The 15,500-nt window shown below is 47.6% G+C and overlaps 2 protein-coding genes across 3 annotated transcripts in view; both read right to left on the reverse strand.

The window, feature by feature from the left end:
* Nucleotides 1-3,874, reverse strand: part of trim44 (tripartite motif containing 44) — a 75,147-nt gene extending 71,273 nt beyond the window's left edge. The window contains exon 1 of the mRNA XM_052029234.1: nt 3,481-3,874. Within this exon, the coding sequence (XP_051885194.1) occupies nt 3,481-3,867 (387 nt within the window). The 5' untranslated portion in view covers nt 3,868-3,874. The remainder of the gene's footprint in view (nt 1-3,480) is intronic.
* The window catches only part of fjx1 (four-jointed box kinase 1), a 440,027-nt gene that overhangs the window by 397,506 nt on the left and 27,021 nt on the right, over nt 1-15,500 (reverse strand). The window lies entirely within an intron of this gene.

The following is a 15,500-nucleotide window of genomic DNA, read 5'->3' on the forward strand; positions in this document are numbered from 1 at the left end:
AGGAAACCATGCTAACTTCAGCCTATTTGATCATGTGCTTCCAAGTGCCCCAAAACCTCATCCTTAATAATGGACTCTAACATCTTACCAACCACTAAAGTCAGGCTAACTGGCCTATAATTTCCTGTCTTTTGCTTCTTTCCCTTCTCAAAGAGTGGAGTGACATTTGCAATTTTCCAGTCCTCCAGAACCATCCCTGACTCTAGAAACTTTTGAAAGATCACGACTAATGCCTCCATAATCTCTGCAGCTACCTCTTTCAGAACCCTGGGGTGTAGTCCATCCAGTCCAGGTGACTTATCCACCTTCAGACCTTTCAGCTTCCCAAGCACCTTCTCCTTAGTAATAGTGACTACAATCACTTTTGCCCCCTGACTCTCTCGAACTTCTGGCACATTGCTGGTGTCTTCCACAGTGAAGACTGACGTGAAATATTTATTTAGTTTGTCCGCCATTTCTTTGTTCCCCACTACTACCTCTCCAGCATCATTTTCCAGCAGTCCGATGTCCACTCTTGCCTCTTTTACTCTTTACATATCTGAAAAAACTTTTGGTGTCCTCTTTTATATTATTGGCTAGCTTACCTCATATTTCATCTTTTCTCCCCTTATTGCTTCCTTAGTTGTCTTCTGTTAGTTTTTTTAAAAGCTTCCCACTCATTTTTGCAATATTGTATGCCCTCTCTTTTGCTTTTACATTGTCTTTGACTTCCCTTGTCAGCCACAGTTGCCTCATCCTCCCTTTAGAACGCTTCTTCTTCTTTGGGATAAACTGATCCTGCATCTTCCGAATTACTCCCAGAAACTCCTGCCATTGCTGCTCTACCATCATCCCCGCCAGGGATCCCTTCCAATCAACTTTGGCCAGCTCCTCTCTCATTCCTTTGTAGTTACCTTTACTCAACTGTAATACAGATACATCCAACTTTAGCTTCTCCCTCTCAAACTGCAGGGTGAATTCTATCATATTATGATCACTGCCTCTTGAAGGTTCCTTTACCTTAAACTCCCTTATCAAATCTGGTTCATTGCACAACACCAAATCCAGAACTGCTTTTTCCCCTAGTGGGCTCAACCACAAGCTGCTCGAAACAGCCATCTGGTAGACATTCTACAAATTCCTTCTCTTGAGGTCCAGTACCAACCTGATTTTTCCAACCTACCTGCATATTGAAATCCCCCATGACCACCCTAACATTGCCCTTCTGACATGCCTTTTCTATCTCCTGTTGTAATTTGTACCCCACATCCTGGCTATTATTCAGAGGCCTGCATATCACTCCCATCAGGGTCTTTCTACCCTTGCAGCTTCTTAATGCCACCCACAAGTATTCGACATCTTCTGATCCTATATCACTTCTTGCTAAGGATTTGATTTTTTTTAAACCAACAGAGACACCCCAGCCCCTCCGCCCACCTGCCTGTCTTTTCGATAGGATGTGGATCCTTCGATGTTTAGATCCCAGCTGTGATCTTTTTTCAACCACGATTCTGTGATGTTCACAACATTATACCCGCTTAATCCATTGATTCCTCTAATATTCAGTAATCTATCAGTCTCTGTCCTGTGTTCAGTCAATGGGGAGGGGTGTGTGTGTGTGTGTGTATGTGTGTGTGTGTATGGTAGGCATTTTACCAAGTGGGGAAGGTACATGATGCTGTGAATGATTTGATGGGTCAGGTTATAGAAGTGTGCGAGGAGGTTGTAAGACTCAAGGCTCAGGTGATGGTTCGAGGGGTTGACAGCGTGATGTTAACTGGACATGTATCCGAGTCCATCGTGCAGAGGGTGCAGTACGTGTCTGGATATTAGAGGAATCAAGGGATATAGGGATGGTACAGGAGATTGGTGCTGAGGTGGGAGATCAGCAGTGATCTTATTGAACGGGAGGGCCCAGACTCAGGGGGCTGAATGGCCTACTGCTGCCCTTACTGGGAAAGAACTTGCTGCAATATTGAAACCTCCTACCTTCGTCCACTTCTGGAAACTGATAGCGGGCAAAATCGTCCCTCCTTTTCCCCCCTTGGTCACACCCCACCCCACCCTCTCCTCCCTACCCCATCCCCTCCTCACCCCACCCTAACCCCTCCGCCTCCTCCCTACCCTTCCCCCTCCCTACCCCATCCCCTTCTCATCCCACCCTAACCCCTCCCCACTCCACCCCCTCCTCCCTACCTTCCCTCTCCCTACCCATCCTAAACCCTCCGCCTCCTCCCTACCCTTCCCCCTCCCCACCTCACCCCCTCCTCACCCCACCCCCTGCTCACCCCACCCCAACCCCTCCCCACCCCAACCCCTCCGCCTCCTCCCTACCTTCCCCCTCCCTACCCATCCTAACCCCTCCGCCTCCTCCCTACCCTTCCCCCACCCCACCCCCTCCTCACCCTAACCCCTCCCCACCCCCGCTCACCCCACCCTAACCCCTCCCCACTACACCCCCTCCGCCTCCTCCCTACCTTCCCTCTCCCTACCCATCCTAACCCCTCCGCCTCCTCCCTACCCTTCCCTCTCCCCACCCCACCCCCTCCTCACCCCACCCTAACCCCTCCCCACCCCCTGCTCACCCCACCCCAACCCCTCCCCACCCTAACCCCTCCCCACTACACCCCCTCCGCCTCCTCCCTACCTTCCCTCTCCCTACCCATCCTAACCCCTCCGCCTCCTCCCTACCCTTCCCCCTCCCCACCCCCTCCTCACCCCACCCTAACCCCTCCCCACCCCCTCCTCACCCCACCCCAACCCCTCCCCACTCCACCCCCTCCGCCTCCTCCCTACCTTCCCCCTCCCTACCCATCCTAACCCCTCCGCCTCCTCCCTACCCTTCCCTCTCCCCACCCCACCCCCTCCTCACCCCACCCTAACCCCTCCCCACCCCCTGCTCACCCCACCCCAACCCCTCCCCACCCTAACCCCTCCCCACTACACCCCCTCCGCCTCCTCCCTACCTTCCCTCTCCCTACCCATCCTAACCCCTCCGCCTCCCTACCCTTCCCCCTCCCCACCCCACCCCCTCCTCACCCCACCCTAACCCCTCCCCACCCCCTGCTCACCCCACCCCAACCCCTCCCCACCCTAACCCCTCCCCACTCCACCCCCTCCGCCTCCTCCCTACCTTCCCCCTCCCTACCCATCCTAACCCCTCCGCCTCCTCCCTACCCTTCCCCCTCCTCACCCCACTCTAACCCCTCCCCACCCCCTGCTCACCCCACCCCAACCCCTCCCCAACCCCTCCCCACTCCACCCCCTCCGCCTCCTCCCTACCTTCCCCCTCCCTACCCATCCTAACCCCCTCCGCCTCCTCCCTACCTTCCCCCTCCCTACCCTTCCCCCTCCTCACCCCACCCTAACCCCTCCCCACCCCACCCCCTGCTCACCCCACCCCAACCCCTCCCCACCCTAACCCCTCCCCACCCCACCCCCTGCTCACCCCACCCCAACCCCTCCCCACCCCAACCCCTCCCTCACTTACAGGAAACTTACTCTCACGGCCAAGTAGGCTTCGTCCAGTGTAATGAGCTGGTGCTGACTGTGGGGGCCCACGGCACACAGCACGCAGATGATCTTCTCATCGTCCTTGCAGTAGAGCGTGATCTCCTGGTCGTGATCCACGCACTTCCTCCTCTCCCCCCGGGCCGCATCGTCGTCGGCGGCCGGCGGCTGCGGCGGGGCCGCCTGGTAGTCCCGGAGCTGGTGCTGCCACCCCCGGCCCGGCTTCTCGTCGTGCTGCCGGGCGTGGGTCTGGCAGAAGGACAGGTTGCAGGCGTCGCACACCTTGAGGGCGGGCTGCGCCTCGTCCGGCTCACACACATCGCACGACCCGTCGGGGGCCGGCTCGTCCGCGCACTTCAGGCCGCTGCTGCTCGCCATCGGTATCGGGCCTCGGGTATCGGATCGGGCCCACCGTCGCAGCAGCAGCAACAACAACGTATCGGATCGATACCGAAGAGGAGGCCGCCACGTATCGGATCGATACCGAAGAGGAGGCAGTAATGTATCGGATCGATACCGAAGAGGAGGCCGCCACGTATCGGATCGATACCGAAGAGGAGGCAGCGAAGTATCGGATCGATACCGAAGAAGAGGCAGCGAAGTATCGGATCGATACCGAAGAAGAGGCAGCGAAGTATCGGATCGATACCGAAGAAGAGGCAGCGAAGTATCGGATCGATTCTACAGCCGCAACAATGTCTCGGGTCGGCTCCGGAGCTGCAACTTTGTGTCAGATTCCGATTATAAACAAACGTGTATCGAATCGACACCAGAAACAACGTATCGAGGCGGAAGGACTTGGCAGGCGCAAAAAAAACTGGAAGCCTCCCCCTCCGCTCCTCGGCCTCCGGTTAAAGCCTTTCTTCGGTCCCGGCAGAAGGTTTGTTGTGAATAATTTTGACTTTTATCCCGGTGCAGCCGCCACAGGAAGCGGAAAGGTTGAACGTCGCGCACCCCGCTTCCAAATATATCTTCGCACAACTTCCTGGTTTTGGCAGCAGGCTCCGCTGGTTCCTCAATTTCAAAGCGCAAATTACCCTGCTTGAAGGAATAAAATACCTAGTTCTCAAATTATGTATTATATGCACACAATGCAACAAAATGCAATCTATTCTGGGTCGGTGGCATTCAGAGTTAACGCCACACCCCAAGTATTTATTGACCAAACATTTTAAGATCAAATATCTCTGTTTTACTTGAATCTCTTTGGTTTATTATTGTCACATGTACCGAAATGCAGTGAACAGTTTTTTTCGTTGCGTGCTATCCATTCAGATCCTGCCATATTTAAGTACATTGAGGTAGTGGAAACGAAACCAGAATGCAGAATATAGTGTTACAGTTACAGAGAAAGTGCAGTGCAGGTTGACAGATAAAGTGAAAGGGCCACGACGAGGTCGATTGGGAGATCAAGAGTTCATCTTTTAGCACGTGAGAGGTCCATTCAAGATTCTGATAACGGTGGGATAGAAACAGTCCTTGAGTCTGGTGGTACATGCTCTCAAGCTTTTGTATCTTCTGCCCAATGGGGGGGGGAGAGATGGGATGGGAGTGGTTCTTGATTATGTTGACTGTTATCCAGAAAGAGCAGAGTCAATGGAGGGGAGGGTGGTGTGTGGATGGACACGCCTCTGTCCACAACTCTCTCAAACTTCTTGCGGTCCTGGGCAGAGGAGTTGCCATACCAAGCAGTGATGCATCCGGATAGGATGCTTTCTATGGTGCATCTGTAATGAGTTATCGGGGGCACATCTTCTCTTTCACACCCCCTTCCCGGTGCTTCCACATTCTCGAACTCTTAATTCTACTTCTTTCAGTTGTTCCATTATCTTCACTTCAGCATTTCTTTTTGCACTACTTCAGACTGCACTACAGTCTTTGCACCATTCTGCTGTTTTGCACTCGATGCTGTATTTATTGTTATCATGTATACTGTTTACTCTGTGATCTTCAAGGAATTTACTTGCACCCTGGAGTGTATATGACAATAAACTAATCTGAATCTGCATCCACTGCTGCTCCTAAGTTCTAACGCCTTCACCCTCCGTGTTTATCCCTAATTAACCAGTTCCTGGGTCAATAACTTCCGGCGGGGGGTGTGTGGGAGTTTCTCTTATCTTTGCATCAGTGGTTGTTCTTCAAGTTGAACACTTGACGCTGTTATTTCGGAATCACTTGAGGGAAAGACCTCATCAGAAACAGCCACAGAAAAGCATTAATTGGCCGGAGTCAGCAGAGTGATAGCTGGGAGGGGTGCAGAGTGAGAAGGAGGGAAACTTTAAAACAAAAACTGCAGATGCTGGAAATCTGACACAAAACCAGGAAATGCCAGCGACACTCAGCGGGTCAGGTAGCATTGTAATTGGTTTATTATTGTCACATGTACCAAGATACAGTGACACAAAAAATTCTGCAGATGCTGCAATCTGGAGCAATAGGCAAAAAGTGCTGGAGGAGCTCAGCAGGTCAGGCAGCATCCGTGGAGGGAAATAAACAGTCGATGTTTCGGGCTGAGAAAGGAAGAGAGCAGAAGCCAGAATAGGAAGGTGGGAGGAGGGGGAGGAGCACATGCAGGCAGGGGATAGGTGAGTCCGGGTGAAAGATGCAGTGAAAAGCTTTGTTCGCATGCCATCCAGACAGATCATGCCATACATGTACATCGAGGTAGTAAAAATGAAAGCAAGACAGAATGCAGAATATAGTGTTAGAGTTACAGAGAAAGCCCAATGCAGGTGTACAAATGAGGTGTAAGGGCCACGATAAGGTAGATTGAGAGATCAAGAGTTCATCTTTATCGTACCAAAGGTCCATTCAAGAGTTTTATAACAGTGGGGTAGAAGCTGTCCTTGGGTCCGGTGGCATGTATTCTCAAGCTTTTAAATCTTCTGCCTGTTGGAGAAGAGAGGATGACTGGGGTGAGAGGGGTTCTATGTCGGCTGCTTTCCCGAGGCAGAGGGAAGTGTAGGCAGAGTCAATGGAAGGGAGTTTGGTTTTCATGACGGACTGGGCTGTGTTCATGATTCTCTGCGATTTCTCGGAGTCCTGGGCAGAGCAGTTGCGATACCAAGCTGTGACGTATCCGATAGGATGCCTTCTGTGGTGCATCTGTAGAAATTGGTGAGGGTCATCGGGAACATACCAAATTTCTTTAGCCTTCTGAGGAAGTAGAGGTGCTGATGAGCTTTCTTGGCCTTAGCAACTACGTGGCTAGACCAGGACAAATTGTTGGTGATATTTACACTGAGGAACCTGAAGCTCTCAACCATCTCCACCTCAGCACCATTGATACAGACAGGGGTGTGAACTCCTCCGTGTTTCCTAAAGTCAATGACCAGCTCTTTGGTTTTACTGAAATTGAGGTTGTTGCCTTTGACACCACATCACTAGGCTCTCTGTCTCCTTTCTGCAATCTGCCTTGCCTTCGTGTGAGATCCGGCCCTCTACGGTTGTGGAAAGAGAACCTGAGTTAGCGTTTCAGGTCAGAGACCCTCCCTCAGAACTGGGAAAGAGAGAAAGCAAGTTAGTATGAAGTTGCAGAGAAGGTAGGGGAAGGATGGAAAGGACAAAAGAAATATCGGGGATAGAGTGAGGCGCGGGTTGCTGTGGAAGTGAGCTGTTATTGGGGCAGGTACGGTAGCGTAGCAGTTAGCTTTACAGCGCCAGTGACCTGGGTTCAATTCCGGCTGCTGTCTGTAAGGAGTTTGTAGGTTCTCCCCATGTGACTGTGTGGGTTTCCTCCGGGTGCTCCGGTTTCCTCCCACATTCCAAAGATGTACGGGTTAGGAAGTTGTGGGCGTGCTATGTTGACACCGGAAGCGTGGCGACACGTGCGGGCTGCCCCAGAACGCTCTACGCAAAAGATGTATTTCACTGTGTGTTTCGATGTACGTGTGACTAATAAAGATAGCTTATCTTATTTCTTATACAGACCAAGAAGGTGAGTTACAAGTAGTTCTGCTATAATACAATAGTTATGTTCCCAAGAAACCTCGTGATATAAGAGTCATGTTATAACAGAACAGGTTGTAGTTGCCTTCAAAGCACAGATTTAAACAGGTTTTCCTGTTTGTGATCACGCTGTAGCCAATGCCACCAGCGTGATGTTCCCTAATCCATCCGCCGTGTTGTAACCTATTTGCGTTATAGAAACATGTTACAGCAGAATAACCTGTATAAGGAATTGGAGAACTCGATATTGAGTCCAGAAGGCTGCAAAGGAAGGAAGGTGTCTGTGGATAATATCTCCATGAATTTCCAAATGGCATTTGTTAAGTTTCTGCGCAATACTGAGCGCACAGAGTACTGCAGGCCGGTTTTGTGGGATGATGAGGCAGGGTGTATGCTTTGTGATTGGCAAGGTGAGCTGTTTTATTCTGAATGGGACAAGGAGGTAGATAACCTGTGGGTTGCCAGCCAGGGCAAGTGAGACCAAACGTCCAGAAAAAGAAGTTTAAATTTTTTTTAATGACAAGAGTCAAGAACAAAGATGTCCATCGGCACAACCCACTAAAAGCCAGTCCAGTAATATCGACATTCAACCATACCTGATGGAACGTTGGCCTTCTCCTCAATAGGAATGGATACAAAAGGGATGAAGTTATGCTAGAGTACAATGTTTTGGTGTATTGTCCAGAAAAATCTATTGACTCTGGAAGGGAGATGTTTTAGGCTTAGCAGAATGATGAGGATTATGCTAAGAGAGGGAGATAACCAAAGCTTGGCTTCTATTCCCTGGTATTTAGCAAGTTGTGTGGAGATCTGACTGGGATAGACAGAATGATTGGGTTCAGTGGAGAAACTATTCCATTTGTTTTCAGAGCTGGGATGGGAGGGTGGAGGGGAAATGCCAAAACAATAGCGTAACGATAAATTGAAGCCAGTCCACGCAGAAATGATGTCAGGAAGTCTAGTTTTACACAGATTCCCACTGTGAGAAGGACCACAGTGGGTCCAGATCATGGCTGAGCAACCCCTTGTCAAGGGCATGTATAGGGGTATGCAATAAACACCAGCTTTGACAGCAGTGACTGTATCTTGTAAATGTTTTTAAAAAAAGACAATGAATATCTGGAAAGTTCCCAGAAAACTATTGAATGTGTTAATTAGAAATGTCAAGGCTGGGATTGATGTGTCTATGAGAATTACAGGATCATAGAAAATGTATGACTGCCAGAAGGAGGCCATTCAGTGCCTCATATCTGCCAGTTGAAACAGAACGACCCAATGTCATCCCTGGTCAGTAGCAGTGCAGTCTTTGAATGGGAAGAATATCAAGAGGTATGGATCCAAGGCAGGTAAGTGGAGGTGTGATACTGATGAGCAGTAATCTCGTTGGAGTTTCAGAGCAGGTTTGATGTGCTGAATGGGCAATGTACAAGAGCAGTAGGTGTCCAGTTGGCAGCCACAAGAGGGTGGTAACATAACGGTTAAGTTACCGTCCTAGAACCTAGATCATTAATTCAATGACATGAATTCCCATTCCCATAGTTCAAGTTGTTAAATAAAATCCGAAATTATAGGGGGATGAAAAGGTGGTCTCGTTACAGTGGCCATTACATTCTGGGTTGTTGCAGAACTCCAGTAGTCTGCTGCCTTTACCCATTCTGGCCTACGTGTGTGCCGACCCAACAATGTTGTTGACTGCTTCCTAAATTTTGGAGAAGTTATGGGTAGACAATAAGTACTTCCATTGCCAGCGATGTCTACATACCATGAATGAATAAAGAGGAGTAGCAGAAACACTGAAACCCCCATAGCAGATTCTATAGCACTGCATCTGTGCTGGTTCCTGCACTCATGCAGAACTCATAAATCCATCACCATTTCTGCTAATTTCTACCCAGGTTTCACCTTCACGCAGTCCATCTCTGACTCTTCCCCTCCCTTTCAGAATCCCTCGGTCTGTATCTCAGGGAATAACCAAGCAACAAACATCTAGTACAAGCCTACCGACTCCCGTAACTACCTTGAACTATACTTTCTCCCGCCTAGTCTCCATTCTCCCAGTTCCTCCATCTCTGTCGTATTCGCTCTGCTGATGAGACTTTCCCTGCAAGTGTGTATATGGAATGAGCTTAGAGGGAAGGTGGTTGAGGCAGGTACAGCAACAACATCCAAAAGACATTTGGATAAGTACATGGATAGGAGGGGTTTAGAGAGACAGGGGCCAAACGCAGGCAAATGGAACTAGCTTGGTGGGCACCATAACATGGACAAGTTGGGCCGAAGGGCCTGTTTCCATGCTGTATTACTCTATGACTCTAAGTGCCTCTGAGATGCTGCCCTTCCTGAACTGTGGCTTTCCCCCCCACCAGAGTTAACAGAGACTTTGATCACATCTTCTCTACTCCCTGCACCTCTGCTCTTACTCCATCTCTTCCCGGACAGAGCAAGGATAGAGTTTCCCTTGTTGTCACCTTCCAACCCACCGGCCTCCACATTCAGAGGGTCGTCCTTCACAGCTTCCGAGATTCCACACCAGGCACACCTTCCCCTTCCTTCCTCTACCTTTCAGCATTTTGAAGGGACCATTCCTTTTGTGATCCCTGGGTCTGCTCTTCCATCCCCACCTCTTCCATCTGGTTATACTTTTCCTGTCCTTCTATTTCTTCTCATCCCACCACCCAGAGGCCCAAACAATCCTCTCAGATGAAGCACCAATTCACTTGCACTTCTCCCAATCTCATCCATTTTGTATTCGCAACGTGGTTGCTCATCTCGGCTGGGTGACCGCTTTGTGGAGCACCTGTGTTCAGTCTTACAGGGCTGACTCGAGAGGTCCCTGTTGCCTCCTACATTAATTCAACATCCCACTCCCACTTCTGACTGATCTGTCTGTGCCCTCCTGCACTGTCATAACGATGCCCAATATAAGCTTAGGAACTGTATCTCATCTTCTGTCTGGACATGTTGTAGCCTTCCAGACTTAACATTGAGTTACTTCACCACCGTCTGTATCAGAATTGGTCACTTCTGCTGTAAGTTCTCGCTCTCTCTCTCGCTCTCTCTCTCACTCTCTCTCTCGCTCTCTCAAGCCTGACCTGCTTGGCATGGTCTGCAGCTTGCCATTTTGCAACTTTTGCCTTCCTTTGTGTTCTAACTCTCCAACTCCCCTCAATTTTTATAAGATAAGATTTCTTTATTAGTCACGTGTACATCGAAACACACAGTGAAATGCATCTTTTGCGTAGAGTGTTCTGGGAGCAGCCGGCAAGTGTCGCCACGCTTCCGGCGCCAACATAGCACGCCCACAACTTCCTAACCTGTACGCCTTTGGAATGTGGGAGGAAACCAGAGCACCCGGAGGAAACCCACGCAGACATGGGGAGGACGTACAAGCTCCTTACAGACAGCGGCCAGAATTGAACCTGGGTCACTGGCGCTGTAATAGCTCTATGCTAACCGCAACACTACCGTGCCTGCCCCTATTTCATAGCTTTTGTTTATCTTCTCTCTGCCTAACTCCCTCCATTAATTCATCGACTGGATGACCACTACAACTTATCCGTTGGCTTCAACTTATCAGAGGTATTTCCTTTGTCCTATCCATCCCTCACCCACCCTTTCTGCAAGTTAAAATATACTTGTTTTCTCTCTTCCCCAGTTCTGACGAATGGTCTTTGTTCTGAAACCATTAACTCTGTTCCTCTTTCCACAAATGCTTACCTGACCTATTGAGTTTTTCCAGCATTTTCTGTTTTTATTTCAAAACCCAAGATAGGCTCAAAAATGCACCAAAATACAGAGAAGTAGGAGCAGGAATAGGCCACCAGGCCTCTCTCAAGCCTGCCCTGCCATTCAATATGATCACGGCTGATCCATGCCGGCCTCAACTCCTCTTCTGTGCCAGTTCCCCACAACCCTGAGTTTCCTGATCTTTCAAATATTTATCCATCTCCACCTTAAATGTGTCTAGTGATCTGCCATTCACCACCTGCTGGGACAGAGAATTCCAGAGAAGGAATTCCTACGCACCTCAGTTTTTTATGACATGCCCCTTATCGTGTTAATATGTCCCTTTGTTTGACACTCCCCCACCAGTGAAAACATCCCAACATATACCCTGTCAAGCCCCCTTAGGATCTTATGTGTTTGAATTAGGTCACCCCTTCATTCTTCTAAATTCCATGGAATACAGACCCAAACTGTCCAGCCTCTCCTGACAGGACAACTCTCATCCCAGGAATTATTGGTTTATTAGGCTGGTCAATCTCCTTTGGACTGCCTCCAGTGCTACCATATCCTTTATTAGGTAAGGGGACCAAAACTGTGCAGTATTCCAGGTGTAGCCTCACCAAAACCCTATACAACTGTAACAATATCTCCCTATTCTTAAACTGCAACTCCTTAGCAATAAAGGCCAACATGCCATTTGCCTTCTTAACTTCTTGTTGGACCTGCCTGCTAATTTTTTAGATTCATATTCTCGAACACCTGGTTCTATCTGAACCTCACTCATTTGCAGCCTCTCTCCAATTAGATAATATCTGCCTTTTGATTCCACATCGAAGTGCATGACCTCACACTTCCCCACATTAAACTCCATTTGCCGGGTTTTTGCCCAATCGCTCAATCTATCCATATCCCACTGCAGAGCCACAATGTCCCCATCACAACATGCCCCACCACGTATTTTTGTATCATTAGCAAACTTAGGAACCTTATATTTTGTTCCCTCCTCTAGGTCATTAACCTAAGTCGTAAACAATTGAGGGCCAAGAACTGACCCCTGCTGTACTACACTGGATACATCCTTACAGCATGAAAAGGGCCCATTTATTCCATCTCTCTGTTTTCTGTTTGGCAGCCAATTTTCAATCCATGCTAACATACTTCCTTCAATATCTTTTGCTCTTAGTTTATGAATGTGGTTCTCAAGGAAGAACATTTCATCTTCTAGCCACTATGCAGGCCTCTGGATTCAACATTGAATTCACCAGTTTCAGATAACCAGCCTTTCCTGTTTGTTGACTCCTTCTGATGAAAGGTGATCCACCTGCAACATAACTCAGTTTTTCTCTCTCCTTGATCTGACAGGTGTTTCCAGCATTCCCTTTTGCTTCAGAGTTCCAGCAGCTCTATATTTTGCGACTCACAATTCCAGTATTTTCTTTTTGTTCATTTGTTTTTCCCTCCATCTGCCCTTCCTCATGTCTCTCTAATTAAACTCCTCCTGGAAGATCAACTATGATTAACTGAAAGCATTGCGTCACCTCCTCAACCTTGGTTCACCTCGTCATCTCTCTTCTCACAACCCCAGCATCTCTGCAACTTAAGATATGCTTGTTTTTTCAGCTTTCCAGTTCTAAGGAAGTCATTGAGCTGAAATGTTAACTTTGTTACTCTCTCTGCAGATGCTGCCTGATCCATGAGACATAGGAGCAGAATTAGACCATTCAGCCCATTGAGTCTGCTCCGCCATTCGATCATGGCTGATTTACTTTTCCCTCTCAACCCCATTCTCCTGCCTTCTTCCCATAACCTTTGACACCCTCACTGATCAAGAACCTATCAACCTCCACTTTAAATATACCCAATGACTTGGCCTCCACAGCCGTCTGTGGCAATGAATTCCACAAATTCACCACCCTCTGGCTAAAGAAATTCCTCCTCATCTCTGTCCTAAAGGGACGTCCCTTTATTCTGAGGCTGTGCCCTCTGGTCCTAGACTCTCCCACTACTGGGAACATCCTCTCCACGTCCACTCTATCCAGGCCTTTCAATATTCAGTAGGTTTCAATGAGATCCCCCCCTCATCCTTCTAAACTCCAGAGAGTACAGGCCCAGAGACATCAAACGCTCCTCATACGTTAATCCTTTCAGTTCCGGGATCCACTGAGGGTTTCCAACACACACGGGCTCCTCGGATTACGAATGCCCTGACTCAGGGAAATCCATCTCTGTGCAAATTCTCCCATTCATTTTTAAAACATTTTTAAAGGTACCAATAATAATAATAAAATATTCCTGTTATTCATTAATGACTGGATATAGTTTATTACGTTAGTTTAATTATAAGTAATGTTAGGATGATTTTTCAATGAAAGAATTATAACAAGTATATGTAGAACAACATTATTTGGTTTACTAGAAAACTAGAAAATTATATATGTATTTAAAATGACTTATGGAGAAATTGGTTTACAGACAGTTCGGAGGAATGGAACCCTTCTGTAATCCGGGGAACAGCCTTTATTCTGTTTTTATTTCACATTTCTAGTATCTGCATTTTTTTTGCTTGTACGTTATGGATCAGCTGGGCCAGTGTCTGTTAACAGGAAATTACTAGACTCTATATTGAAATGTAGAGTGACTGAATTTCTTGAGAATTTTCAGTTGTTCAGAGGGAGCGATCCAGGAATTGTAAAAGGTTGGTCATGCCTCATGAATTCAATTGATTCTTTGAAGGGTTTATTAAAGTCATAGACAATGGAATGTCTATGTATGTTATTAATATGAAATTCCAGAAGGCACTTGGTAAGGTCTGGCATTAAGAGACAGTCAGCTAAAGTTGCATAGAACTGAATGCAAGTGGTTGACCTGTTTAGGAAACTGTCTGTGTGGCAGGAGACAGAGTGGAATGGTTTGTGACCTGTGGTGTCTTTGCTGGTCTATAACCAGCTTTGTTGATAGGATAGAAAATCATGTATCCTAGTGTGCTGAGAATAAAGAAAGGAAATATTGTAAAGCAATGCAGATGTATGTTTTATATCCAAAAGAGATATGAATAGATTAACTAAAGGTGCAAGACTGTGGCAAATAGATTTCAATGCAGACAGGTGTCAGGTCACCCACTTTAGAATAGTTTCTAAATGTTGAAAAACTAGAAGCAGTCAAGATCCAAACAGACCCAGGGGTGTTCAAGCTCATTGATCATTAAAATAGCAGGGGTAGATACAGGGATCTGATAGCATAATGGTTAAATTACTGAGCCACCATCAGGTGCCTGGAACATTGATACAGAGGCATGAGTTCAAATCCCGCTGTGGTAACTAGAGAGTTTAAATTCAAGTAATTAAGTAAATGTGGGATTATAAAGGCTAGTAATGGTGATTGTGATGTTGCCGGATTGTTGTAAAGACTCTTCTGGTTCACCAATGTCCTACAAGGAAGGAAATCTCGCCTGGATTACATGACTCCACACCCACCAATGAAATGGAGCGTTAACTGACGTCTTGTTCAAGAACAAATAATCAATAAATCAATAAATGTTGACATTGCTAGTCATATCCTGTCAATAAATACTTTAAAAAAATACCAAAGAACAGTGGAATGCTGACCTAGAGGAGGCTGGATTACAAGTGGTAGAAGTTCTGCTACTGCCTTCCAAAGCCTTAGATCACCCCTGGGTACATTGTGAGCATTTCTTGGGACAATACATGGGAGGCACATTTTTTCTTTGGAGGCAGTGCAGTGTATCAGAATGACACCTGGACTCCAAGGGGTAAATTTAAAGGAGAGAATGACACTTGAATTTGTTCCCTAGAATTTAGAAAAGTAGATGTGATTTGATTTAAGAAAGTAGTTGATAAGATGGGGAGAAACTACCTTGGCTGGTTGGGAGCTGGGGATTGGAGAATAGTATGGAGTTCAGGCAAGGTCTCTCGGGATGCTTAGGAAACACTCCCACATCCTAAGGCTAGCAGTAATTTACTCCTCATTTAAAGAAACTAGGTCAGTTTTAAATCAGAGAGAGTTTTAAATCTCAAGGCTTCTCCGTGACCTAATTCAATATTCCCACCTATTGCGAACCACAGATAAGCCACAGTTTTATTGGTTGGGTGAAATAGGCACAATTGTCTGACTCTTCTTCCTTCGTTCTCTGGTTGGCAAGGAATTGGGGCAAAGCAAGGCAATTGCGTTTCACTGGCTGCTATACACTGAGGATTTGGGAGGCCCATCAGTAGTTCCACTGGATGAATGGAGCTGGAGATCTGAGCTTCTCTATACCTGCACCAGGTGACTGGCATGCACCATCTGGAACTCTACCCCATCATGCCCAAAAAGAAAGA

This window comes from Pristis pectinata, chromosome 14 (genome assembly GCF_009764475.1).
Source record: "Pristis pectinata isolate sPriPec2 chromosome 14, sPriPec2.1.pri, whole genome shotgun sequence".
Classification (NCBI taxonomy): Eukaryota; Metazoa; Chordata; class Chondrichthyes; order Rhinopristiformes; family Pristidae; genus Pristis; species Pristis pectinata.